At 47.6% G+C, this 25,288-nt stretch overlaps 1 protein-coding gene across 1 annotated transcript in view; it reads left to right on the forward strand.

Annotated features, from left to right (window-relative positions):
- SLCO3A1 (solute carrier organic anion transporter family member 3A1) overlaps positions 1-25,288 on the forward strand; it is a 136,131-nt gene that overhangs the window by 94,853 nt on the left and 15,990 nt on the right. Inside the window, exons 3-8 of the mRNA XM_066196169.1 lie at positions 6,126-6,224; positions 9,125-9,391; positions 17,208-17,372; positions 19,167-19,365; positions 20,235-20,373; positions 24,747-24,922. Coding sequence (XP_066052266.1) covers positions 6,126-6,224; positions 9,125-9,391; positions 17,208-17,372; positions 19,167-19,365; positions 20,235-20,373; positions 24,747-24,922 — 1,045 coding nt within the window. The remainder of the gene's footprint in view (positions 1-6,125; positions 6,225-9,124; positions 9,392-17,207; positions 17,373-19,166; positions 19,366-20,234; positions 20,374-24,746; positions 24,923-25,288) is intronic.

A 25,288-nucleotide genomic window follows, 5' to 3' on the forward strand; every position in this document is an offset into this window, starting at 1 on the left:
GACAGGGAGCTGAGTGGCTGGACAAATTCTGTCTTTCCATGGTAAATGAGCAAGGCTGGGAATGAGAGACCAAGGGCTGAGCAGGGATGCAGGCATCCCTCCACACCTGTGGGCACGGGCAGCTCGTGGGCACACTGTCTGCTGGAGAAGATGGGCAGTGCTGGGTCACTCCAGCAGGTTTTGCTATAGAAAGCAGCCATCTGGGTAGGAGACAGCCTCTCTCTACCCTTACTGTGCATTTTTGAGGTTACATCAGCTGGTAGAAGTCAGAGAAAACCCACTGAAGCGAGGAGCTTTGCCCACCAGGTGTGAGTGTGCAACCTTTGTCCCAAGCCCTTGAGAGCCAATCCCTGGTGTGCAGGAGGATGCAGCATCCCCAGCCTGTACCAGGATGCCTTTGGTTCCCACAGGCTGTGCCGGGCTGGTGTCTCTTTAAGGGCAGGTCACAGAGCCCATGAATTACGATATTCCAGTAATCCCTTTACACTGGTCTGCCCAGCCCTCCACACAGCGGGAAATGTGGGACAAGCAGGGTTTTGAGATTATCTCGTGCTTTGCAAAGCCAGTTCCCTTTGTGCTTTTAGAACGAGCTTGCTCCTGCACAGGCAGGGGACTGAGGGTGACATTCCTGGACATGTCCCATGCTGTCCCATGACCACAGCACCACTCCCCAGGCAGGTGGGGTCTGTGCTGAGCCCTCCCCCAAACACCCCAAAACCTGTGGTTTGTGATGGTCACTGAACCACCCAGTTGCTGAGAGTTCACATTTGGCTCCCTGATCCCTTCCTCCTCAGGGATGTCGTTACTGGATGCAAGGACAACGTTTTGCAGCGATTTCCCACACCTTCCAAACTGATCAGCTTTTTGCCCACCAAAGGTGTCCCTTGGGACGGTACAAGGGGGAGGAGGTATTTCTCTGACCACGTGCTTTGCTGAAGGTGTGCTGCTCCCTAGGAGCACAGTGAATAATCTTTTACACTCTTTAATTTCATGGAAATGCCAAGGCAGGAGCACCCTGGCTCCAGGGGACCCAGTAGATACCAGTGACAACTCCACAGCTAAATAAAGCAGTATCCTCTGCTACACCAAGGATTTGCCCATGGTTGGGAAATGCTGTGTGAGTCACTGCTGATGGTTCCTGCTCTGATAGTCAGCCCCACTGTAGGAGATGCTGCTTTTCCTCCTCCTGGCTCACCCACCCAGCTCACCTTTGCCTGGCATATGCTGGCAGCTCTCCAAAATAAATTTCCCCATGTCTTCAGCCCGTGGTGAGGCTGAGGCTTTGAAGCTAAATGGTTTGGTGTAGTTTAGCTGCCCGCATGCTCTTTTTCCTCAGTCCATGACTGCTGAACCTGCTCTTACTCCTCAGTGAACTGCACCTGAGATGCCTTTCTCTGCACCTAGGTGAGACTGGCCAGCCTTGCTGTGTCTCCCTCCATGCCTTATTTCCAGCCAGGAGGGCTTCTCCTGGGAGTTACTGCCCCCAGTTAATTCATTACAGGGATTGAGTTGATGCTTCACCTGGTTTACCCTGCGAACAGCACAGGTTTGCTCATGTTTCAAGATCCTGTTGCTACTGGAAAGGAACTTGAAACAGCAAGGGACAGCTCTTTATTACTGAAATACTGGCAGCCTTTATCCCTGCCTTTGCAATTTGGTTTCTGTGCACTTTGCATGACTCAGAGCATCTCTGTGCCACCATCTCTCCACAGATATGGTACCTGCCGCTGCTCCTTCCCTTTGCTCTAATGGAAAACTGCATTATCAGTCTTGGGCCTTACTAGTGATAAAATCTCATCACAAAATGTCAGATCTAATACTTGCCTCTGTCCCAATCCTTTCCTCAGCTCTGGGGAAATGGTATTTGACAGGACAAAGTAGGATTTGGCAAATTGTTCCATTTGAAAAGGTGGGGAGGAAAATGTTTCTGATTTCTCAGTGCAGCCTGCTTTGCTTCTTTTTTTTTTTCTTTTTTTCCTGCATTTGGGAGGCAGGGAGACTGATGAAGGGAGTAGAGCAGGTAAACTGAAAATTATTAGCTGTTTTTAAACTAAGATTTAATTGTGCTCTAAAAGGACACAAACTGGAAGGAAGTGTTTGAGAGTAACCAAAATGTTTGAATCATCCCAAGACAGAGTTGCTTTTTTTTAAAGTTCTCTTCTCTGAAGTATTTCTAAGAACTGCCATAATCTAGTAAGAATTTAAAAAATTAGCTCTGAGATTAAAAATAAAAGTACCATCAGATTTCAGTACATGTACTGATCACTGGTTTTATTGGTGTCAGTGGGAGTTTTCCAAGAGCCTGGTGGAGCCAGGATAGGACCTTTGGTCTGTTTCCTCCTGGTATCAGTGTCCTCTGGCTCCATCAAATCAGACTTATTTAAAAGTTAGAGGGAAACATGGGAAAAGACCAAGCAAGTGGTGTTAAAACTGGCCACAAATATAGTACATTTTTATTCTTAGCAGCAACCCCAGCTCTGAGAAAAGGGCTTTTGCAAGACCTCCATCTCTACTAAGCAGCAGCTTTGTGGTTTCATGACGAGGTGCGCGATGTGGAAAGTGTTCCCCTAGTAATGGGGGTGGTAGCAGTTGTGCAGGATTTCTCAGAAGAGGAAGGATGTCTTAAACTAATTCAAACTTGCCTAATTTCCCCTTGTGTCCTCAATTCCGCATAAATGTTCAACCACAGGGTCTGTCCCATTGCTTAATTAGCCTCTTTTTTCTTCCCAGTAGCATGCTCCATTGATCCTTGAGCATGGTCCTGCTCTGTACAGACCCTGGACTATCCATTGTGGCAGTCCATGCCGTGGGTTTTTCCACAATCTGATTTGTGAATTAAAGTGTAGAATACTATTATTGCAACCCTAGGATTTTGTTGGAGTCTCAAAAAAAGATAAAAAAGGGCATGGGGTGAACCAGTTGTTTTCTTGATTTTAGAACAAACTACAGAAAAAGAGAAAACACAATTAACATGCTTTTTTTTTAAGCTAGCCTAGAGGTGAATAATAATTTAATAGCTTTTGTAAGATGTTAGATAGGCATTTCAGTGGATTAGCTCTATCCCACATTGCCCTCTAGTGAGGACACGGCAGAGCAAACCGTGCCTTCCTGCAGCCACCAGGATATGAAATGTGGTATTTTAATAACTGAGGACAGGGCTTGTTTCTGACAAAGTGGTTTTGAGATGCAATAGTGTGAGGAGGGGCAGTGTTCATCTGTCACCTGTGCCTGCACTGGCTACAGCTTTCTCAATGTTTGCCTTTTTCTGAGATAATTCTCTCTGCAAGCATCTCCCTGCTGGCTGCTGGGTCACCAGCCACAGGTCTCTGCTCTCTTCTGCTTTTGGGAAAGGGGAAAATATTTCCTGTTTGCTTTTGGTGAAGGGTGATCTCTTTCCACGCTCTTTGTCTTGCACTTTGCTCCATGAAACAAACACCAGTCCTGTGGTTTTCCCTGTTCACGCATGGTCAGACAACTCTGTGGTTTGGAGATCATCACAGGGCAAACTTCTATCCCTCCTCAACCCAACACTGATGCATCCAAGATGTTGCCTAGAGGGTAGAACTTGTCTGGCCCTTGTCCTTCTGCCTGAATAGCTCCATTTGTCCTTGCTCCAGCTGATATGGGGCCCAGCGTGTCCTTATGTGCTTGATCATATTTACATAGAAATTTGTAATTCGTGTTCAGTTTTCAAAGATGTTTGAATGCTGTCTCATTCATCTGAGGAGTAGCTCTGGTAATCTCTGCTACATGCTGTCTCCTTCAACTCCGTGCTTGAAAACTTAACAGTTGTAGAAGAGTTTGTCCTGAAACCTGTGGTTTTCTGCACACAAACAGGGAAGGGGCACAGACTGAGTGTGTATGTGGCAGGTATGTGGGTGCCGCACAGTGCCCTGTGTCAGTGCCACCCTCCATGGGGCTGCAGGACCCCAGGAGAACCATCGTGTTTCAGGAGCAAGGATGAGCAGCAGTCGCCCAGCCTGCTCCACACGGCACTTGGGGGCTGAATGACAAACACTGATGCCATCTAGTGCCCAAAAAAGTGATGTGGATATTTGATAAAATCCTGTTGGAAACTGTATAGTGGCAAGTGAGGCTGGCCTTGGGGCTGGGAAGGAGGGGAGATGGGGCTGAGGTGTGCTGGGAAAAGAAATTCCTTTTTTTCTGCTCCCCCAGCCTGTCTCTTCCCTCATTTCATATCCCATGAAATGCTTCTGCAGGTAACCAGTGATCTCTCCTTGAGGCTTTATAGATCCAAAAGGAGCAGGGCACAGACTTCCTAAGCAGCTCTGTTGCTCGAGGAGCACAAACTCCCCCCTGTACTTCTGGATCATGGAGCACAAACCCAACACCCCCAGGACAAGGTGACTGCAGGAGGGGAGATGGCTGGTCCCCTTGTGACATGGGACATCAGGGGCAGAGACCCTGGGGACTAATTGAAGCTGGCAGCACGGGCTGCGACACAGTGCCGTTGCTGCAGCTTTGGGCTTGGCAGAGACTGGGCAGGGGCTGGCAGCTCCTGCTGCTGCCCTGAAACCAGTGACCCCTCACTGCTGCTCATACGACCTGGCACTTCTTTTCCTCCCGCCACCTTCGCTTGTCCCTCGTGCTGCTGGAGGTGGGAGCCGTGAAGGCTTTAATGTGCTGGGTGTCTGTGTGAGCAGCTGGCTGGAGGCACCTCTGCTTTGTCCCTGGTTATTAATCCAGCCAAGCCCCAGTGCCAACAACCTGGAGGAGTTAGTTTGCACCCTGCATTTTAAAAATGGAGGTGAAGTTGCTTCTGACCGTACCAGTTTATTCAGCTTGGCTAAGCTGTTGGTGGCTGGTGCAGTTTGCCTTGGGGATGGCGGTCTGGGGATTTTTTTGCAGCTCTGCTGGTTTCTCCAGCTCCTGAGAAATGCACAGAGAGGGAACTTGGGAATCAAAAAAGTTCCCAGATAAGGAACTTGAGAGCTGAGATAGCTGTGATGAAGTGCATTATAAATGCACTGAGATGCCAGGCAACACCCCCAGTGAGATTAGGAGAGCGAGCAAAGCACCCAGATGTTAATAAGCTCCTTCGTGGGCCATCTCTGAAGTGCAGTGACACCAAGACTGGTGCTGGCACGTCTCTGCTGGGCACCCCCCTCACCAGGCACACGTGTCCACCAGCAATGCCTTGCCCCAGAGGGTACAAGCAGGCTCTTGCTCAGCTCCACACTGCTCAGTCTGTCCCTGCTTCCTTCAGAAATTTCATTTACAAGGGTCCTTGGGGGACTTTTTGTTGTTTTTCCCAAATGTTGTTGTTATCCCAAGTGTGAAAGTACCTAATGTGTTCTTATTGTCTAATTTACAAATGTTTTGTGTTATCTTTGCTGCTTCTTTTTCTGGATTATCCTTGTGTCCCTCCGCCTTTCTGCCCTGGATAATTGAGAGCTGGCGCTGTGCCTGTAGCATTCCTGTTTCAGGGCCAAAATGGGAGTGAAAATAAATGCTTCTAAATACTGTATTGAAACAAATAAGTAATTTACTCGTAATAGCTCTTCTCCTGGCATTACACTGGCAATTTCATGCAGGTTTTGCAGAAAGAACAAGCAGTTGTGAGAGGCTGGAAGATCCACACAGCATGAATATTTGCCATGTGTGTCTGATGGGGAGAAGGGTTTCACAGATTTGGAAAAGTGCTCCTACTTCTGTAAAGGCACTTTATCCAGCAGTCTGTGACAACACTGGTTTCATAGATGTGCTGTCCCTAATGTCTGAAAATTCTGTCAACCAGGATTTTAGCTGGAGGTGGCAAAGACAGAGTTGCCCAGGAGGAGAAGGCAGGTCTGCTTTACCTTGTGCTGAGTAAGACATCTTTTAGAGCAGCCAGCAGACCAAATCACAGCATATGTCCACACTGTCTTCTCAGCTCAATAGAAATCCTTCAGCATTATCACACCTCCATCTGTTCATTTTCCTGAAGAGATATGGAAAAGCAAAACACATTTAGGGTGCTCTTTTGCCTGGAGCATTCAACACAGAGACTGTCCCTATCTATTTGGCATCACTAAGGTAATGCCATCTTACAGCAGACAAGCAGAACAACTTGCAATGAATAACCAGAGCCTGGTACTAATCTTCTCTTTTCTCTCCCCTTGCAGGGATTCTGTTTACGATGCTAGTATTTGGACCAGCCTGTGGATTTATCTTGGGCTCCTTCTGTACCAAAATCTATGTGGATGCTGTCTTCATTGACACAAGTAAGGAGAACTGGGTTTGGTTTCAAATCAAATACACTAAATTTTTATCATCGGGACAAAAATGTTGATGCTCAAAAGCAGGAAACTGTCTGTCATTCTATCTTCAGTGCCTCTTGCATCTATGAGTGTCACTTTTAGAAGAGTTTTAAGACCAGGATTCAAAAGGTTTCAGCTCTGTTCTGATAAATTACAGATTGGTAATGGTGAAAATTTGTTCCCTTCTGTGTTTTCTACCATGAGATGAATTTCATCCCAGCTCTTAAAGGACACCTTGAAATAGCACTGTGGCATTGTCATGCCGGAGGAGCTGTGTCCAGAGCATGGGCTGAAATCTGGAGAGCTGCCACCCCAGGGTGTGGGGGAACCATCAAGGTTCTGATGAAGGCACACCAGCAAGATCCGTGCCCAGCACCTTCTGCCCATGACCCTGCTTGGATGGGAAGCATCAATCCCACATCGTTATTGCTTTTCTCCAAAGCATTAAATAATTATTTCTCACCTTGACTTCACTCGGGTTAAAGCAGATTGTTTGCAAATTGTCCTTTTGTTCGTTTAGACCAAATCCTGCTTTTATTGCTGCCTTGCACTGTGTGTTCTTCGCCACGAGAGGGCAACATGTAACAGGCTGTTCTCTGCTGCTCCCCAGTCCTGTGGCTACACACGGCAAACCTGATGCTTCATTCCTCTCCCTCAGCTGTTCAGATGCTTTTTCCACAGTACTCAGCTCCATCGGATCCCACAGACCCTTATGCAGGGTTTTTGTCCCTTAAGAGGGTGTATTTCAGCCCTGTGGTGTTGCAAATGCCTTGTCACAGAATGCATTTGGATGGAGTTGAACCTTGCAGGACTCAGAATTGTGCAAATCTGCAAAAGTGTTACTGCCTTTTTTTGATCTCACATGCACATGGCAGCTGAAGAAATGTAAATAATATCAAATGAGAAAGAATTATCTTTTGGGGTGGCTGAGACATTTGGCTGCAGTTTGGTCAAACACCACATGGCCTCTTTTCATTCCTTGACTTTACCAAAGCCCCATTTGGCAGAGGAACTGTTTGAAACCTGTTAGATATTTGACCATTTTGTATAATTTACACTAAAATATGAATGTACAGAAGAAAATATTTTCCCAGTAGGTGAAGCTGTAGAACTCCTCACCATAAGGAGCTAAAAATCTCCAAATGGATTTTAAAGCCAATTGGACAAGTTTATATATGAAAAAAATGAACATGACACCAAATCTAGCTTAGAAAGCCCCTGAGCCACAAGAATAATATATGCTGACTTTATTCTTGTAGGCTTTCTGGGCAGCTGCTGCTGGTTACCACCAGCAAGATGCTGACCTAGCTAAAAAGTTAATTTGGTGTCTTCTGGCCATTTTTAACATAAGACATTGCTCAGTACTTACAGCTCAAAAAGCCCCAGACAAATACTGAGCCACAGAGAAGAACTGTAGAAGGTGCTGCTGAGAAGGCTGGGAGGGCTGTGGCTCAGCCACTTTGCAGGGAGGGTGCAGTGCTCCCAGCTCCTGGTCCAGCTGGTTTTGGCCATGGTCAGTCACTATCATGCAAAAGCTGGGGCACACATGGCCTCTGTTTGGTTTTGTATGAGAAAGAACTTCCACTTTGCAGCTGGCTCCGTCTTGCAGCTCGAGGTGGCACAAGAAGAACAAGCTCCAGGGGGTTGAGCCTTGTCCTGCTCCCTGTTTTGAGCAGGTGTGGGATGCCAGGGCATGCTGCTGCACTGCCCATCACCCAGCAGCTATTTTAGGAAGGGAATATGAAGAAGACTGATTTGCCTGACTCTTCACGCTGTTGTGTTCCCAAGAACCTGAAAAAAAAATGCACTTCAGGCAGGAGGAAATAACAGCAGAAGAATCCAGTCCCTCCACAACACTATTTTTCAAACTTTATATGTATTTGAGAGCTACGTGTTATTTTCCCTAAGGAGAAAAGAGTTTCCTTCTGTCTCTGCTTGAGAGACAACTTGATTGCCTTACTTGAGACAGATTTTTCAGAGTGGCAGTAACCAGACAGTCACCATGAACAGAGGAGCTTATTATTCCAGCCATGTGGACCTGGGTCTCCCCCAGGAATCAGCTCCAGCACTGGGCACCCTTGTGGCTGTGGCAGCAAGGCAGCTGTTAGGAAAACAGTTTTTCCTCTCCTGCTGTTTATTTGTATTTCCCCACACTGACTCCAGACCCTTCTTAGGCCTTACCTCTGCTGAGTGATGGCCGACAGGATACTCTAGCCTTTTTTTTTTTTTTTGCTTTTCTTCCTTAGTTCTGAGTATTTCTGCACTTTCCTGAGCCGATTTGATGCTGTGGGTGGGTTTCCTTTCCAATATTTAGGACTATTTCACCCTCCACACAGTCACAGGTGCCCCTGAAAGCCAAACACCAATCTCTCTTTGGCTGAAAAGGGCTGTGAATTCAAAGCAGAGGGAGCACTGAGGTCCTGGGAAAACAGGGTGGTAAGCAGGGTTGGAGGTGCAGTGTCCTCCTCTGTGCAGGTGTGTGCCAGTAGGTGTGTGCGATGCACTGGGACAGGGATGCCCAAAACCTCAGGGGACACTGGTGTACAGCACCTTCCTAGAGCTGGCAGAGCCAAAAACACTAGGGAGCTCTGATTCCAGGGCCTTGCAGAAGCTGGGTGTACCATTTAGATGGAAGAGGTGATGGGAACTGGTCCTAAGGATCCCTGGGCTATGGAGGATGCTGTGCACTGGTGGCTCACACACTACAGCTGTGGGGGTTCACTTTGGGCTCCCACCTTGTGTCTCGGGCCCCTCACCAGCCAACAAAGGCCCCAAAAATCCCCTTGCAGCCCACGGGATCAGTCCCACCGTTGTCTTCCCCTCCCCACCGCCCAGCCCCTGACTCGTGTTTGCTTCCCCCGCAGGTAAGCTGGACATAACCCCGGACGACCCTCGGTGGATCGGAGCGTGGTGGGGAGGCTTCCTGCTCTGTGGTGCCTTACTCTTCTTCTCGTCCCTGCCCATGTTCGGCTTCCCGCAGTCGCTGCCGCCGCGGGCCGAGCGCGCCGGGGAGAGCGAGCAGGCCATGCTGCCTGACAGGGACTACGAGCGGCCCAAGCCCAGCAACGGGGTCCTGCGGCACCCTCTGGATGGGGACAGCAGCAGCACCACCTGCTTCCAGCAGCTGCGAGGTGAGGCTGTCCCTGGAGAATCAGCAGCAGATCCTTCTGTCCTGCCAAAAGTCACCCAAGACATCAGCAACCTGACGTTTCACTCCCTAGCTTCTAATTAATTATCTCTGGCGTTGTCCGTGCTTGAAAGAGAGACTTTGTTCTACTTGAAAGCTTTGGGTTTGTTCTTTTTTTTAAGCTGCAGAGCTTCAGAAACGTAAGATAATCCTATAGAGTTGGTGAAAAAATGAAGGGGGAGCACAACTGCCAGAGCAATTTGTGAATTTCTCCCCAGTGAACTGTCGTGCTTCCCTCTGCCTCTCAAGCAAGGGCACTTAAAAGAACCTGGGAGCCCCCAACACCTGAGCTTTCAGCTTAGCGCAGTCACAGATACAAAGCAATGAGTGCTGGGCATCACCACAGCTCTTAAACTGAAATGGGAAGAGGGAGATACCAGCCCAGAATAGCAGCAAAATAGCAGGGCAGAGCATGATTTGTAGCAAATTAGAGAGAAAGCCTCACATCATGTCCTGCAGTGATGGAAATGGAGGTGGCTCTAATTAAAGTCAGCTGAGGATCCAGCATTTTGTGGGAGAGTGTGAGCAGTTATCCTTTCTCTAGGCTGTACTGAAAAATCTGAGAGGGTGTTTCTGTAGCACTGGTGGCTGCTTCCCACTCCCTGTTGTTGTGGCAGAGCAGGTTTCATTACTGCCTGATGCATTTAGATAAATGAGGACAAAATCACTTACTCCCTGTGCAGTCACCTTAATTGGGAGTTGAATGAAGTGCAGGTGGGAAGGAAAAAGAGACGTTGGGGGGAAAAGCGTTGTCTAAATATATAAAAATGCCTTGAATAGTAGATGTGGTTGTTCATTAAGGGAAGGTCAAAGATGTGAAATTTTGACTTGATGAGGAAATTCAGAAGAAAGGTAAAGGGATAAATTGTTTGAAACTCGGTCAGTAAAATTAATTTCTTCATCCTTTCATCCTTGTTGCAAGGATTTTCTGTTGAATGGGCTTTTCCCATTTTATGTCCAAATGGATGGTTCTGTAGATTTTGTTGTGTACACATCAGAGTGTCTGCTTCTGGCCACTCAGCTTTTGAAGTGGGCACAGGAAACGTTTGCAAGTTTTCATATAGAAGAATGAAAGAATATGACGTATCCCTGCTGCATGGAGGGGCAGCAGTTCAGCCTGAGTATGGTGCTGAGCATCTTGCACACAGGGAGGCCATGGGGGGTTCACTGAGCATCTGTTGCTCATTGAAGTAGAGAAATTAAACTGCCACATCCATATGCTTCAAGTATTGATTACATCAGGAGGCACCACAGGCCTCCACGTTAGCCCTCTCACTGCAGGTAACCCCATTTTAGATCAGTCAGTATTCCAGGAGCCTCTTTGTAGGTGGACTTTGAAATAAAATTTACGTCACATCAAATAAGACAAGGAATGACCTTTTTAGTTATTCCTTTGAGGCTGTCACAGATGACATGGTGTTGGTAGCTGACATCTCCTTTCAAGTCCCTTGCCACTGTTGTCACAGTCGGAATGTGGTCAAGAGTTGTGTTGCTGAAGTGAGGCAAACGCACCTCATCATTCCTGATGAGCAGTGTTTCAGGTGATGGTTTAATCTGTATCAGCAGCACACCCTTAAAGGATGAACTGCATCTCCTTTCTGGCTACTGAAGGGGCTTTATTATTTTTTCTTACATTTTTTCCAAGGCTTGCAGTGACTGCCACAAGAGAAAGGGCATGGTAGGAGAGGGAGCAGGGCAGTGTCATCTGGGGACATGCTCTGAGCTGGGTCATGGCTGTCAGCTAGAGACATGGCACGGCTGGCACGTGGGAGGATGCTCCAGACATAAGATCTGCTGAAAGTCAGTGAGATGGAGGGCTGGCTGAGATTCCTTGGCTTTCTCTAGCCCTAGCATGCAAAAAAAGCCAGGACTAATATAAAAGGGACATGCTCAAAGTATTGATCTTTTACATCTCTGTCAAAGTCTAAGCAGGAGGGAGGGCCCAGCTTTCGGGAATCCCTAGCATCTCTTCCTATGGGGTATTTTCATGCCAGGAAAGAAGCAGTCTTAAGAGGAGCTCTAAACTTGAAATGAAAGTGGTGCCTTTGAACAGCACGAGGTGAAGAGGCAATCAAAGGCAGTGGAGGCAGCATGGGGCTCCGCACAGGGGCACGGCAGCTCAGGCAAGAAAGCTTTGGGACAGTCCTGGGAGCTGCTTCCCTGGCTAAACTGGCACATGAATGCTGCACCGCTTTGCCTGATTAGTATTTCGGTTCAGCAAAGCAAATCCATCTGGGAGCACAGAGAAGTGAAGGATTAACAGCAGTGGAAGTCTGAATAAATGCTGCCATTGCTCTTTGCTCCCGCCTGGCAGGGTTGTTCCAGCCCTGTGCTCTCCGTGTGGCCTGTGAGAGCACTTCAGGCGTGGGCTGGGCAGTCCCTGCTCTTCTGGGGAGCACAGCTTTCCTTTCCTACCTCTGCTCTGCCCTGGGGACCTCTCTGCTCCTCAGGGCCAGAGAAGATGCTCAGCTGTGTCAGGGCACCTGTGTCCTCTGCTCGAGTCTGTCCAGCATCTGCCCTCTCACTCACTGCCTCTGACACACCACCTGCTCTGGGACGTGCTTGGAAATAGTTCATTAAACCCCTTCTTTTTTTCTTCACACAGAAATGTCACATCTGTTGAATTGAGCAGCCAGTTCTGATGAAATTTGATTTCAGAATGCTTCCTCGGCATGATCTTTAACACCTCTGAAACATTCTGCCCTAAATGCATTCTGTTTTGCAATGATTTAAACCAGAAATTCGTTACGTTCTGCCGCTCTGTCTAGCAAGAGAGATTAAAACCCTAAAAGGTTTGAAATTGATATGGAATCCTCCAGGTTTAGAAAGAGAAGCTCATTCACAAGGAATTAAAAGAAAACTCACAGTGGATTTAAATGAATTTCAGAACTGCAAATTCCCTAGATTTGGAAACATTTTGGTTTCCTTCCAGCTTCATTTTCAAGAGTGTAGGAGAGCTGGGATGTACAGCTGACAGCTGCCTTGTCTTCTGTTCAGTTCCATCCTGCTCCGTGTACCAATCTGCTGAATACCTAGGGAGGGAGCCACTCTGAATTCAGGATTTCTCTCCCAAAAAGTGCTCTCTGGGAGCAGATACATAGTGCTAGGCCAAAAGCTCCCAGCTGTGCAGGGAGGGCCTGAACCATGGGGAGCCTGTAATCCTCAGTAGGAGTTCATAGGATTGGGCAGGATTAAAGGCTAACAAGAGTAGTTTTTAACTCCTGGCTTCTCATGACTGATAGTGACAGTCTGTTGGAGTGGGCTCCATGTATACCTTCATTCACAGCTGCAGTGGTGAGGCTTTGGCCCAGGTTTAGACTTTGATGCCTTTTTGGATTTGGGTCTTGTCCACCTGCAGACATCTTAAAGGCTTGCTGAGAAATCCAAGTCTTGGGTGAGAAGGTGGTGATCATAAAAGGCATCAGGTTCCATCAGTCTTTGAGTTTCCTTTGGCTTGTGTTTCATGAGGGTGCACATACTGTTGTCAGATTTTTCTTGGCTGTTTCCAAGCCAGCATCTTGGTGTCAGCACCATTAAAAAATTCAGAAAGGCCTTGAGCCTGCACACCTCAGGGCCAAACATGAGCAGCAGCTGAAGGCAGGCAGAGCCTGTTTCCAAAAAACGCTTTTCCGTGATTTCTGTGTCACAGGTGGGAGAGGTTTATGTCCTCCTCTCAAGTTGAGTAAAGGTGATTGCTGCAGGAAAGATGATAGACTAGAAGGACCAGTAACATTCTTTGCTTGAGTATGTTACTGCTGCTTCAAGCTTGCATCTTGTCAGGAAGGCTTTTTTGACTTATGTGTCATCCTTTTCCCTCATATCCTTTATGATAATAAAGTTTTCCAGGGCCATATGGAACTTCAGCATATCAAACTCACCTGAGATATCTTCAGCACCTCTTGCCTTACGCCATATTGTCTTTTACAGGAGCTACCTCTTTCCAGAATGTGTTTCATTCTTGCTGCCTGTGCTGTTTTCTTCATCCCTTTTCCCTCAAGCCAGGTGGAGATTTTGCCTTTTGTTTTCTCTTCAGACCTGAGGCTTGCTGTGACATGGGTAGTAGAAAGTGGTATTTTGGCTCAGTACTACATTTTGCCTTTCCCTCACCACACTGTCCTAGGTGGACCGGGCTGTAAACCTCCCTCTAATTTATTACTTTGCTTTCTGTGTTCTTCATCTTTACTGCAAATTGAAAACATGTCTCTGTAGGGTGCTCCAACCAGAAACAGGGGCCTTGGTGATTGTAATGTTCCAAACAATTCATTTCAAGCACCAACGTGATGATTATAGTTTGTCGTTTCTGGAGAGTAGTTAAACCTCATGTAATGAGGTTGCCAATTATCCCCGGTACTCCCCGATGTGCAGTGACAAATCAAAGCTACTTGGTGTACATAAGTGTGTGCATTTATCAAGCCCCTGGCCTGTCATCCACAGAGGCCCCACAGAGGGAGACAGGGAGAGTGTTTTGATGCCTTGGCATGGGTGTTGCTTGAGTGTGAAAAGGTGGGAAGTCAGGGGGGTTGGTGGGAGGTATTGGGGAGCTTCGAGACATCCACCCAGGTCCCTCCCAGCCTGTGGGTGATCCTGTGACCAGCGCTGCACATGGATGGTCTGAAGAGTTGGGATTAAAATACTTCAGCAGTGAAAAGAGGTGTTGTGTTCTCCTCAGTGCACCTTGGCAGGGCGCTGGGAATCGCTGTTCTGCCGCCGTTTCTGGAGCGTATCAGTGCATCAGGATGAGCATGGTAAATGAGCTCGTCCTTCTGGGAGTGGGAGGCTGAGTCTGTCTGTGCCATGTCTGCTGCAGCTTGTGGGTTCTTCAAGTAGATTTTTGACGCTCTTTGGACTCCAAAAGACTTTTCCGCCTTTTCAAATGGACTTCAGTTGAGCTTTATAGCTGCAAAGGGCTGCTCCAAAGTGTTCAGGTGACCTTTGGGCCCTTAAGGTGCAGGGTGACGTTTGCCATGACTCCTGCTGAGTTGGCTCCAGTGGAGGAGCACCGTCTGTAGCTGTTGTGTTCCCCAGGGCTTCACTGTCCCCTATCAGGCATTTCTCTTCCTACTCCATACACCATATGCCAGGCAGCCAAAAGCGTGTCGCTCTAGTCCATTGAGAGATTTTTAATCTTCACTGCTGACTTTTTACCTTTTTCCCAGACGTATTTCACCCCAAGAACTGAGACAGATAAGGCAGCAGCTGGTGTCAAATGATTGATCTTAACAAATGGCAGTAGCAAGATGAAAGGATATTCAATTCTATAGGGAACTTCCTGTCATTTCCCTTAGAAGATGAAAGAGAACAAGCTGGTTCTGGCTGAGGAGATGGTGGAGGCTGCCAGACACTGCTTGAGTTGTCTGTGCACTCTTTGCACTGGGTTTTGTGTCATGCCTGCCTGATGGTACAGAGTCCTGTTGCAGTAGGCAGTGGTCAGACATTCAGCAGACGACAGGATCTGTCCCAGAAAACTCACAGGAAGGAAAAGCAATGATTGTGGAATCATGTAATCACAGAAAGATTGGGGTCAGAAGGGACCTTAAAGATCATCTTGTTCCAGGCACCCCATCACGGACAGGGACACCTTCCACTAGACCAAGTTGCTCAAAGCCCCATCCAGCCTGGCCTTTAATGCTTCCAGGGGCATCCACAGCTTCTCTGGGCATCCTGTTCCAGTGTCTCCCACCGAAACAGTAAAGAATTTCTTCCTTATATCTGATGTAATCCCTCCCTCTTTCAGTTTAAAGCCATTACTTGTCCTGTCACTACACACCCTTGTCAAAAGTCCCTCTTGAGCTCTCCTGTAGCCCTTTTAGATGATGAAGTGCTGTGACTTGGAGCCCTGCACTGCCAGACAAGGCACTTATGAAGGGTTCCTCTGTGTGAGATGCTGCAATAACTGCAAATTTCTTGTTGTCCACCCCAAGCACAGAAGATGGATTTTGACCTTGGTAGTGCATGATGGTTGGGTGCCAACTTAAGAAATAAATGTCCGTGATCTTTAACTCCCTCCTGCAAAAGGCAGGCTATCATCACTATTGTTTGGTGGACAAAGTTAAAGCTAGACCTTAGTGTCTTTGGATTTAAATTGGCACAAAGCTACGTCTCAAGGAATCCATTAATCTTGAACAAACTGAACTCCCGAGGCACAGCAGTCATTAATACCTTAAATATGGCATTTCAAGCTCAGTACTGCCAAGTCTACCTTTGCATTTTCTGTATTTTTTCTGGCAAGAAGGGGATATTCTGTAGGTGGCCACCAAAGAACTGAAGGAAGCAGCAGGTGGCTTCTGAAATGTATCCATGTCTGAATTCCCCCATCCCCATTCCTCCCACACAGTATTTTTTTCCTCTTTTTTCTTTTCTTTTTTTCCCTGTTTTGCTAAATATTGCTGTGCCTCTTGCACCATAATTATGTTCAGTAAATCTTCAGAAAGCAGGAAGAAAAGCTTGGAAAAATGTTTCTGATATAAAGAAACCAGAAACTGTGGAGTAACCTCTCCAAAAAGGTTAGATCAAGCCTAAATATAACCCTTTTTTCCACTGTCCCCAAGAAAGAACCAAGGGCACCCAAGCAGAGCCTTGACAAAGAGCTGTGAATTCTCTGCTGAGGCCAGTGCAAAAAAATCCCTGAGGGAAAACATAAGCCAGCACCAGAGAAACGTCATCTGCCAGCCCCTGGTACACCACAGGGAATGTGGGGGATGGATTTTCAAAATGCAAATAGAGGTCCATTGAGGCTTCACTACACTACATCAAGGTAATTTTCAAACTTAATGATTTTCACATTTAATTCAGGGAGAAATTAGTCATCAGGTATTGAGACAAAGCAAGGCTCTCCTCTGTACTGGGATGCTCTCCTCTTCAAGCTGTGTTATCTCGACAATAATTAAAATGTTCGCTGGAGTAGAAAACGTGCGATCTGATTCATTAGTCAGATTTCCCTTTGTAGGATAACTCTTGTTTGCTTATGGGAAATTGAGATGGGCTTGGAGCAGAGAGGACTCTGGACACTGATGATTTAGAAGGGGGGAGGCAAGGGATTGTGAAACCGGAGCTACATGTGTGAGTCCTACACAGTGCCCAGCCCAGCATGTCCTCTTCAACCCTCTTAAGGATGGGAGGGTCTACATGGGAGGTGTTGCTTGGCTGGAGAAGCTTTAGGTTGTGGGAACACACAGACTGACAAGCCTGTCCCAGGCAGGAGAACCCTTGTGCAAGAAGGTGACCATCAGTAAGTGAGCCAGTTTGCAACAGGAAAATGAAGCGAATCTGGATGGCAAGAGAAGGAAAAGCTGGATGCGAGCTGGGTTAGTTTGTGTCTGAAAGCTTGCAAGAATTTATGCTGAACACAGCACCGATGGCACTCGCAGGCTGGCTCAGCTTTGTTCATGGGTGGCAGGTACAGAAAATGGAAGGAGAAGAAAGAACACAACCAGGTTTTTTTTGATTGACTTCCCTATGGGGGAAACAAAGAGCAACATTGGACATCTTTCTCATTCTTCCTATTTTCAAAATAATCTGTTAGAGCAAATAATCACAGATGATTTCTTTTCGCACCCTCTTGGTTCTTGAATCTTTAGATGGCACTGTTGGGGTATTTCACTTTGTTCTGGTGTTCCCACATTTCAAGCAGCTCGTCTGTGCAGAGCAGGAAATTACTCCTGATATGAAGTGAGTTTACCCTTCAGAAAAGGAGAAAGGCACCTCCAGCACCTCAAGTAAAACCTGCACAAAAACCCCTCTCCCTTTTTTCTTTCTTGTAGTGATCCCCAAAGTGACTAAGCACCTGCTCTCCAACCCCGTGTTCACCTGCATCATCCTGGCAGCCTGCATGGAGATTGCGGTGGTGGCCGGCTTTGCTGCCTTCCTGGGGAAGTACCTGGAGCAGCAGTTCAACCTCACCACCTCATCTGCCAACCAGCTCCTGGGTGAGTAACACTTTCTGTGACCCAGAGGTGTATTCCTGTATTTAATTGGCTAATCTGTTGTCAGTTTCAAAGAACATCACAAATCGGTTTTTACCATCCATGCTAAACCAACAGATGGAGGACACCAAACCTCCAGTTTCCAAAGGTGTTTAAAAGCATTCAGCATGGCTGGTAACTGCTGCCAGTCTTGCTGGTTTGGTTGCCCAAAAAGTGACTTGTCTGAAGGGTGGAAATGAGTCTGTGAGTGAGAGGGCTGGGCTTCACCTGTGCCATGACTGCAGAGCCCAGAGCAGACCTCCAGCATCCTTTCTCCTCAACTGTGCTTTCCACTGCATCCTGCTGCCATCACTTCCCCTGTGGCCAAGCCTGTTGTGTGGGAAGCAGTATGGGACCAGTATCCAGCAGCCCGGATAGGAGTCTGTGAGAGCCTTGGATGCAGCAGGAGTGGGCCATCTGATTGCCCAAGACTGCAGTTGCTCTCCAAGTGATAGTGTGGCCCACTGAACTGCTTGTCTCATGGTTCTGGTGCCCCACAGTTCTGCAGCCCATCTCAGTCTGGGTTAGGAAGCCCAGTTTCTCCTGTTAGTCACTGCTTTCCCCTTGGCCTGGAAAGGACAAGATTGCAATGAGCAGTTCAGGTACCTGAGTTAGTGCAGCCTGATCGTCTTTCAAATGTCCCTTCTCTCTGACCATTCCATGCTGCTGTGATTTCACGTTCTGCATTTCTTAGTGTTCATTTGTTCCCTGTCAGGACACTGATGGCAGAATATTCATTTATTTTCTGCTGCTGCTCATCCCAGGCAGGCCCAGCCATTTGTTTATGACAACCCTTCTCTCAGCAGCACCCAATTAAGATATCTGCAAGTTGATCTTGGATGATCTGCGACCACAGCTCGCCAGATGGGCAGCTGGCAGTGATCTGTCAAAAACTGGAACATCAGGATATGAGTGGATCTTCATATCATAACAAGGAGTTTGCAAGCTGCTCTCCTGGCAGTTGTTTATTTCCCTATTAAACTCAGTCACATCTTCTGGTTTTGGCCTGGTTTTCCAAAAGAAACCATCCCATGCAGCTGGGTGGCCAGCAAAGAGGGGATCAGCCACAGCACATCCTGCTTCTGACCTGACAGTGGGAAATGAGACTTGGATACCTCTGTGTTTCTCACAGCAACTTGTTTAAACAAAGTTACAATCAGATTTCTCACATGGCATTTGAGGGAGTCTGGAAATGCCAGGACTGGGATTATCTTCTAAGCTCAGTTCAGGCGGGTGAGATCTGGCAGCAAAAGTGACCTCAAACAAGCAGTGTGGTAATTTCTGTCTGTTCTGGAGAGGGAGTCACTTCTGGCAGTGATTCTGCATTTCACAGTTAAAGAAAAGTCTTGTAGGGCGATTTCATATTTTCAAATGCTGCTCCTGCGTAGTGTCTGAAGATCAGACTTCTGTGAGTCACACCAGCAGGGCTCATCCAAACCCTCCAGACACCTTGGAAAATTCTTGACTTTATTTGCTGCTGCTTAGGTCAGGCTGGGCCAATCTCAGCAAGTCTGGCATTCCCTCCAGCATGCATGAGAACTGGCAGAAGATCCTGGTTCCTCCATGCAAAGCAGCATGCCTGTTTGCATCTGTTCCTTTATTCGGGCAGCCCCAGCTTGGTGCTACTCCAGCAGTCGGTCATTGCAAGGTTTCCTCATGCCAGTGCACAGATCTGGCTGCTGGAGAGTTCAGCCCTGTCACAGTGTAGTTCACTTGGCCTTGTTTGTGCCTCTTGCTAACTGCTTTCTCCTCTTGCAGGGATGACAGCAATCCCGTGTGCATGTCTGGGCATATTCCTGGGGGGCCTGTTGGTGAAGAAGCTCAGCCTGTCTGCTCTGGGAGCCATCAGGATGGCCATGCTGGTGAACCTGGTGTCCACAGCTTGCTACGTGTCCTTCCTCTTCCTGGGCTGCGACACAGGACCTGTGGCAGGGGTTACTGTTCCCTATGGAAACAAGTGAGTCCACAGAGAGTTTCAGGAAGCTTTACCAACATAAATCCATGTTAGTGTCCTTGACAGGCAGTGCTGGCCTTCAGATGACCATAGAGAAGGCAGTGTTGTATGGCTCCTAGTCTGGGGTGTTTCCCTGCCACTCACCACTGAGAGAGCTGAGTACCTGCAGATGACAGCAGAGTTTCACTAAAATCTGAAATTCAGTTAAACTGAATCAAAAGGTGCCAGACTTGAGTCTGTACCTACAGGCACCTCTGTAGCACTCGGTCTGGTTTGTCCTGGCAGTAAGGGACATGCACTGCTTTGTACATTGATTTAAGTGCCTTTGGGGAATTTGTGGAACCAGGTTTTAGATGCCTGGAAATACAGGTATGGTGAAGAGAGAGTGTTTGTGGCTGCAGGCCTATTTTAATGTGAGAAATGAGGCTCATGTAACCCTGTTATACGTCCTGCACTCACAGGACTTGGAGAGAGTTATTTGGTATTTTCCTCCTGAGTGCTCCTATATGCAGTGGCAACTCTTTAGATGACAACTTCAGCCTGTCAGCTCCTTACAGTGTTGCAGAAAAACACAGAGCAATCTCCACAGCATCTCTTTGTGTTTCCTCAAGGCTTGTTGTTGAGGTAACAGGGCAGCCCAAGCCTTGCATTAGATGCTCTTTTTCAGGGAGATTGGGGCCATGGCATTTCCGTCTCCAAGGAGAGGCTGTAGCCTGAATTTCTTAGAGCTGGAACCCAGCTAGCCTGCCCACTGCTTTTTTCTAATATGTTTGCCTTAACTATCCCCGCAAAGGCATCTTAGTGAGGCAACAGTTGGAAAAGCTGGCTGATATCACACTGTCCATTAATTTCTTTCTCTCTTTGTCTTACAGCTCAACTCCAACCTCATCTCTGGACCCATATTCCCCCTGCAATAACAACTGTGAATGCCAAACTGATTCCTTCACTCCAGTGTGTGGGGCAGATGGGGTCACATACTTATCTGCCTGCTTTGCTGGCTGCAGCAGCACGGTGAGTGGGCTTTCCTGGAGACCTCTCACCTGTAGGAACAGTTCTGTTCTGTTCTGAACTCAAGTGAGTGAGGTTCCTGTGTGTCTGGTAGGGTAGCTCACCTACAACCAGCAGTGGCTGCACCCCCAAAATCTGACCTCACAGCTCTGGTGGGTCTGAGCCCCTGTTGTTTTTCACTCTGTTCCATAAATGTCCACTTCTCTCCAGCAGCAGCTGGAGGGTCACCCATGGAGCAGCATGGGATCTCACAACCTCCTGCCCTGGTCTTCCTCCTCAGCACGGAACCAAGGAACATGATAGGAGATCTGCACAGGTGTCCAGTGGCAGAACACATCCTCTGCAAGAGATTCCTAGCCCAGACAGCTGAGGAACCAGCTTCTCTTTTATCCTGCTGCTCCTCATCTCCTCTCTTCTCCATCTGCCCATGTTTACCTTGCCCAATCCTTTTAGTCTTTTTCCTCTTGCTCTTTTCCTGAATCTGGTTGCAAGACAGTTGTGAGCGGATCCTGTTTTTATTCACCTTTGTTTAAGCTTTCCTTTAACTCCTCTTGCTTCTCTCTCTTTCCTTGCTTTGCTCTGAGGCAGCAACAGGAGCAGTTGTCAGGGGAGCAGAGATTCCATCCAAAGACATTCTGCATTTTTCAGTTCTCTCTAAGAGTTTACTTCCCTTGGAAAACACTTAAAGACCAAAGTATCTCTGTATAAAGAAGATGTGGGGAATTTTTAACAATATCTTAAAAGCCATTTTTTAAATTTTTTTCTGAAATGTTAATGTCTTCTGGGTTACACTGAAAATTAGTGTCTGCTGCTCCTGTGGGTGGGGGCTGGTGGGATTGCTGCGTCCTTAATCACTGCCTGGGGCTATGCCAGGTGTGGTGATCACTGCTGTGTGCAGTCTGAGGGAGGTGAGCCTGGTCACAGGGACTGTTTGTGCCTACAGAGTCATCAGTGCTCACCACATGAAATTATCCCTCCATGGCTTCATCCTTCCTCTTTGAGAAGATACCAAACCTCCCTGCCCTGGAGACAAAGCACATGTGAGTGCTGCTGAGCAGACACTTGCTGCTGGCAGGGCAGCCTCCCCACCCAGATGACCTGTGAGCCTGTCCTGCATAAACATCTTGTCTCCTCCATTCCCTCTCCAGCCTCAGAGATCCAGGCATCCCTTTGAAACACCACAGTTTTGAGCTTTCAGCAACCCTACAAGGATCTGCATCAGTGTGTGACATGTGAAGGTGTTGCCTCCTGCCCTCTTCTTCCTCCCCCTCCCAATAAATCAATACCTGAGATGGCAGCAGACTGATTTTAACAAGAAACCAGCTTGTTTCAGGCACACAGAATTGTCTCACCAGTTCACCAAGCCTTCAGCAAGTGTACAGCTGGTGTTGGTCTGTGGCTGGAGTGTGGGGGCAATCTCCTCGCTGTGCAGTGCAGGGCAAAGCTCTGGCTCCTCTAGAAGGAGCATGGTAATGAAAATTCAGATCTGCCCCTTCAGTCTGCAGCTGCCTGACCTTGTGCTCTGCAAGAGCAAACCTCTCAGCAAAAAACTCCCTCTCCTTCACGCTCACTCTTACTCGTTCCTTCTTATTTTGCCTTTTCATTGTCATCCTTGGGGTTCTTCTCATCTCTTTGTTTTGTGGGGGTTTTTTGCAGTAACATTTTGAACACAAATTGGTGAAGCAATAGCATCTGTTGGAAAGGGCATTATCAAGAATTATGGACCAGTTTGGCCGTGCAATGGCCTTGAGGCAAAGCCAAATTACCAAACCAAGTTTTAAACCCATAATCCAGGTAATGACCTGTCTGGAGGGTCTTGTGAATGTTATGTGCTTGTGATGAGCCAAGGGTTGCTTTTTACTGGGACATAAAATTCTCTGAATGCTTTATTTAACTTTACTACATTTTACATTTCTGACTGCTTCTCTTCACTTTTCCTCTGTGAACAATCTCTAAAAGCAAGGTGTAGCTCAGTTATTATTCTCTTTCTCATTCCTTCTCTCTTACTGAGCTGATTCCAGAGGTGCACTTGCCCAAAAAGCCATAGGAGTATCAGTGCTGGTAGGCAGAGTTCTGGCTTCCCCAAGAACTTTTCTTTCAGGCCATTCTTGGAAGTGACTCTTGCCTACCACGTGTTCGACTGTGCATCTTTTTTGTTTGATGCCATTGACTCTCTCAGCATTTTGGCTGGAGACACATGAATTCCAGCCTGGAGTTACTGTGCTGGCACTTCACAGCTTTTCATTGAAGTACCAGCCTCTCCCTTCGCTGTCAGAGCCAGAGCTTAAAAAATGAGTAATTAAAAACATGGGTATTTTGCATGGATAATCACACCAAAGTCAGGATGGTAAAAAAAATGGTGTAAACTCTGCATCTGTGTAGCCTCACAGGCACACATGAACCTGCAGGTTGCTGGGCAGCAGAAGGTTCTGATAACAAGTGTTTGAATGCAGTGGGGTTGCAGACAAGGGGATCTATAGAAGTTTGGCACAGGTAGCAAAAAATTGCCTCTCCACAGGACAAAGTTATAACTCTATCTTTGATGTTTCCTTGTTTGATGTCTATGAGTTGCATACTGTGTCAGTAATAAAAGATCAAAGATCTCCCAGGTAAGGATGAGGTGCAGTGCTAAGCAAGCTGATGTAGTTAGTACAAACCACTCACACTGCTTTGGGCCAGCACCTTGAAGCAAAGTGGTCCAAAAAGTGGATTGGGGGACAAATTTTCAGGCAGTGAAGGTAGGACCTGCCTTGTGCTTTGTAAAAAGTCACACCAGTGGGAGGACAGTCTGCCCCACCACTGCCCAAAACAGGTACTTTCTGTCCCTTGGTGAGAGCCCATGGGGAAATAAACACCCAATTCTGCATGTTTGCTGTGATGGGAATTTTGTCCAAGGGGTTAGTCAGTACAGATATATACTTGCCCAGACTTACATGGGTTTTGATCCACAAGGCCTTGTCCGGGCCGGTGGCTAGCAATGCGCTGTAGTAAGAGCCAGGAGCTACAAATTCCTGTTGTCTGTGCAAATACCACCTCGGTGGTGCTAATTGTCACCATTCTGAAGTCTTCAGGTGTCAGCTTCTAATTCACAGCATTGGAATTTGTTATGTTAATTATTGCTTGCCAGCAGAAAAGGCACCTGCATGTCTGCTCCAGCTCTTCTGGAGTTCTGCACCAGAATGTCTATTGCCCTCTGTGCACTTAGTTGGAAAAAAAAGATTCAGCTCCTGTGCAGAAGGAGGAGAGTGGTGTCAGAAAGGTTGGACTAGTATCCCTGCTGATCCTTATCTTTAGAGGCAGTGAACCAGAAAGTGTGCTTTTGTATGGTCCTGAGGGGACCCCTTTGGCAGGAAAGCAAAGGAATTTCTGCTTGCACGTGGTAGAGGGGAAGGGAAGGCGATTCAGCTGCTTTTCAATATGTTACATTTTACAACGTTACTCCTCATACAGACATGTGACCTGCAAACCCAGCGGGCTTGTGAAGACAAGCCATGAATCATTAATGTCTGTTTCTTTCTGTATTCGTTAAGGGATTTCTTGGTAGTATTGTGTGCCTTAATTGCACTGACATCCCCCACTCATAAATTCAGGAGGGTGAGTTGGAAAATAAGGGAAAAAAAGTAAATTCTTGAATCTGTGACTGGCAAACAAAGCTTCTTTTCACATCCTGCACTTGCTGGAGAGATCAAAGCAAAATGCAGTCATTCCACCCTCCTTCTGATCACATATTGATAAAGTTTATCTCCCTTGACTTGAGCTTTTAGTTGAACACAAATCTCTCTGAACCAGATGTCATTTATTAGCCCTGGAGTGCACTGGAGTCCAGCAGTGTCCATGCTGCCAGGCTGTGGTAGTTCATCTCTGGGTGAGCTGCAGCACCCGTTGTGGGTGGCTCCTTCCCAGGGTTTGAGGTGCTGGAAGCAGGCCCCGAACATGCAGCCAAGAACAGGGCTGCAGACTTACCTGCATTTAATGTACTCCAGTTTAATTGCAGCAGCCAAGAGAACGGAGGTAAATAAGAAAGTAATTAGAACCATAATGGGGGGATCTTCGTTGTCGCAGAGACACAGATTGTTTCTTTATTCTCCTCCAAAGAGGTAGAACTCGGTAATAATTTTGTTGCGGTGACATTTATGGGAGAGACTTGAAAGGAGCAGAAGAAAAGAAACAAGCCAAGGGACAGCTTTCCCTTGCTGGCAACATGCGTCAGCTCTGATGCTCCTGAAATTCTTTCCAAACCCCCCTCCAGCAAGCACTTAGGAGTTATTTAATTGACCATTAGAGGATTAGGCGTTGCTGCTGGCAAGCCCCGTTACAGAGGGCAGCGGTGGGGATCACAGCTCTCCCTTCCCCTGACTCCTTGTGCTCCTCTGCAGAACCTCAGTGGCTGTTCGTGCCTCACCTCGGTCCCTGCCGAAAATGCCACCGTGGTTCCTGGCAAATGCCCCAGCCCTGGGTGCGAAGAGGCCTTCCTGACATTCCTATGCGTGATGTGTGTCTGCAGCATGATCGGGGCCATGGCGCAGACGCCGTCCGTCATCATCCTCATCAGGTAGGCCTTCAGTCCCCATCCTCATCACTGCGGCTCCAGTCCCCATCCTCATCACTGGGCCTTCAGTCCCCATCCTCATCACTGCGGCTCCAGTCCCCATCCTCATCACTGCGGCTCCAGTCCCCATCCTCATCACTGGGCCTTCAGTCCCCATCCTCATCACTGCGGCTCCAGTCCCCATCCTCATCACTGCGGCTCCAGTCCCCATCCTCATCAATGGGGCTCCAGTCCCCATCCTCATCACTGGGCCTTCAGTCACCACCCTCGTCAGCTGGGGCCATCAGTCATCATTCTCACCAAGCAGGGCCATCAGTCACCATCCTCATCAGGTGGGGCAGCTCAGGGCTGGAGGGACCGTGGGGCACA

Source organism: Chamaea fasciata, unplaced genomic scaffold, assembly GCF_029207755.1.
Source record: "Chamaea fasciata isolate MVZ Bird 193981 ecotype frontalis unplaced genomic scaffold, bChaFas1.0.hap1 SCAF_14, whole genome shotgun sequence".
In the NCBI taxonomy this organism is placed as follows: domain Eukaryota; kingdom Metazoa; phylum Chordata; class Aves; order Passeriformes; family Sylviidae; genus Chamaea; species Chamaea fasciata.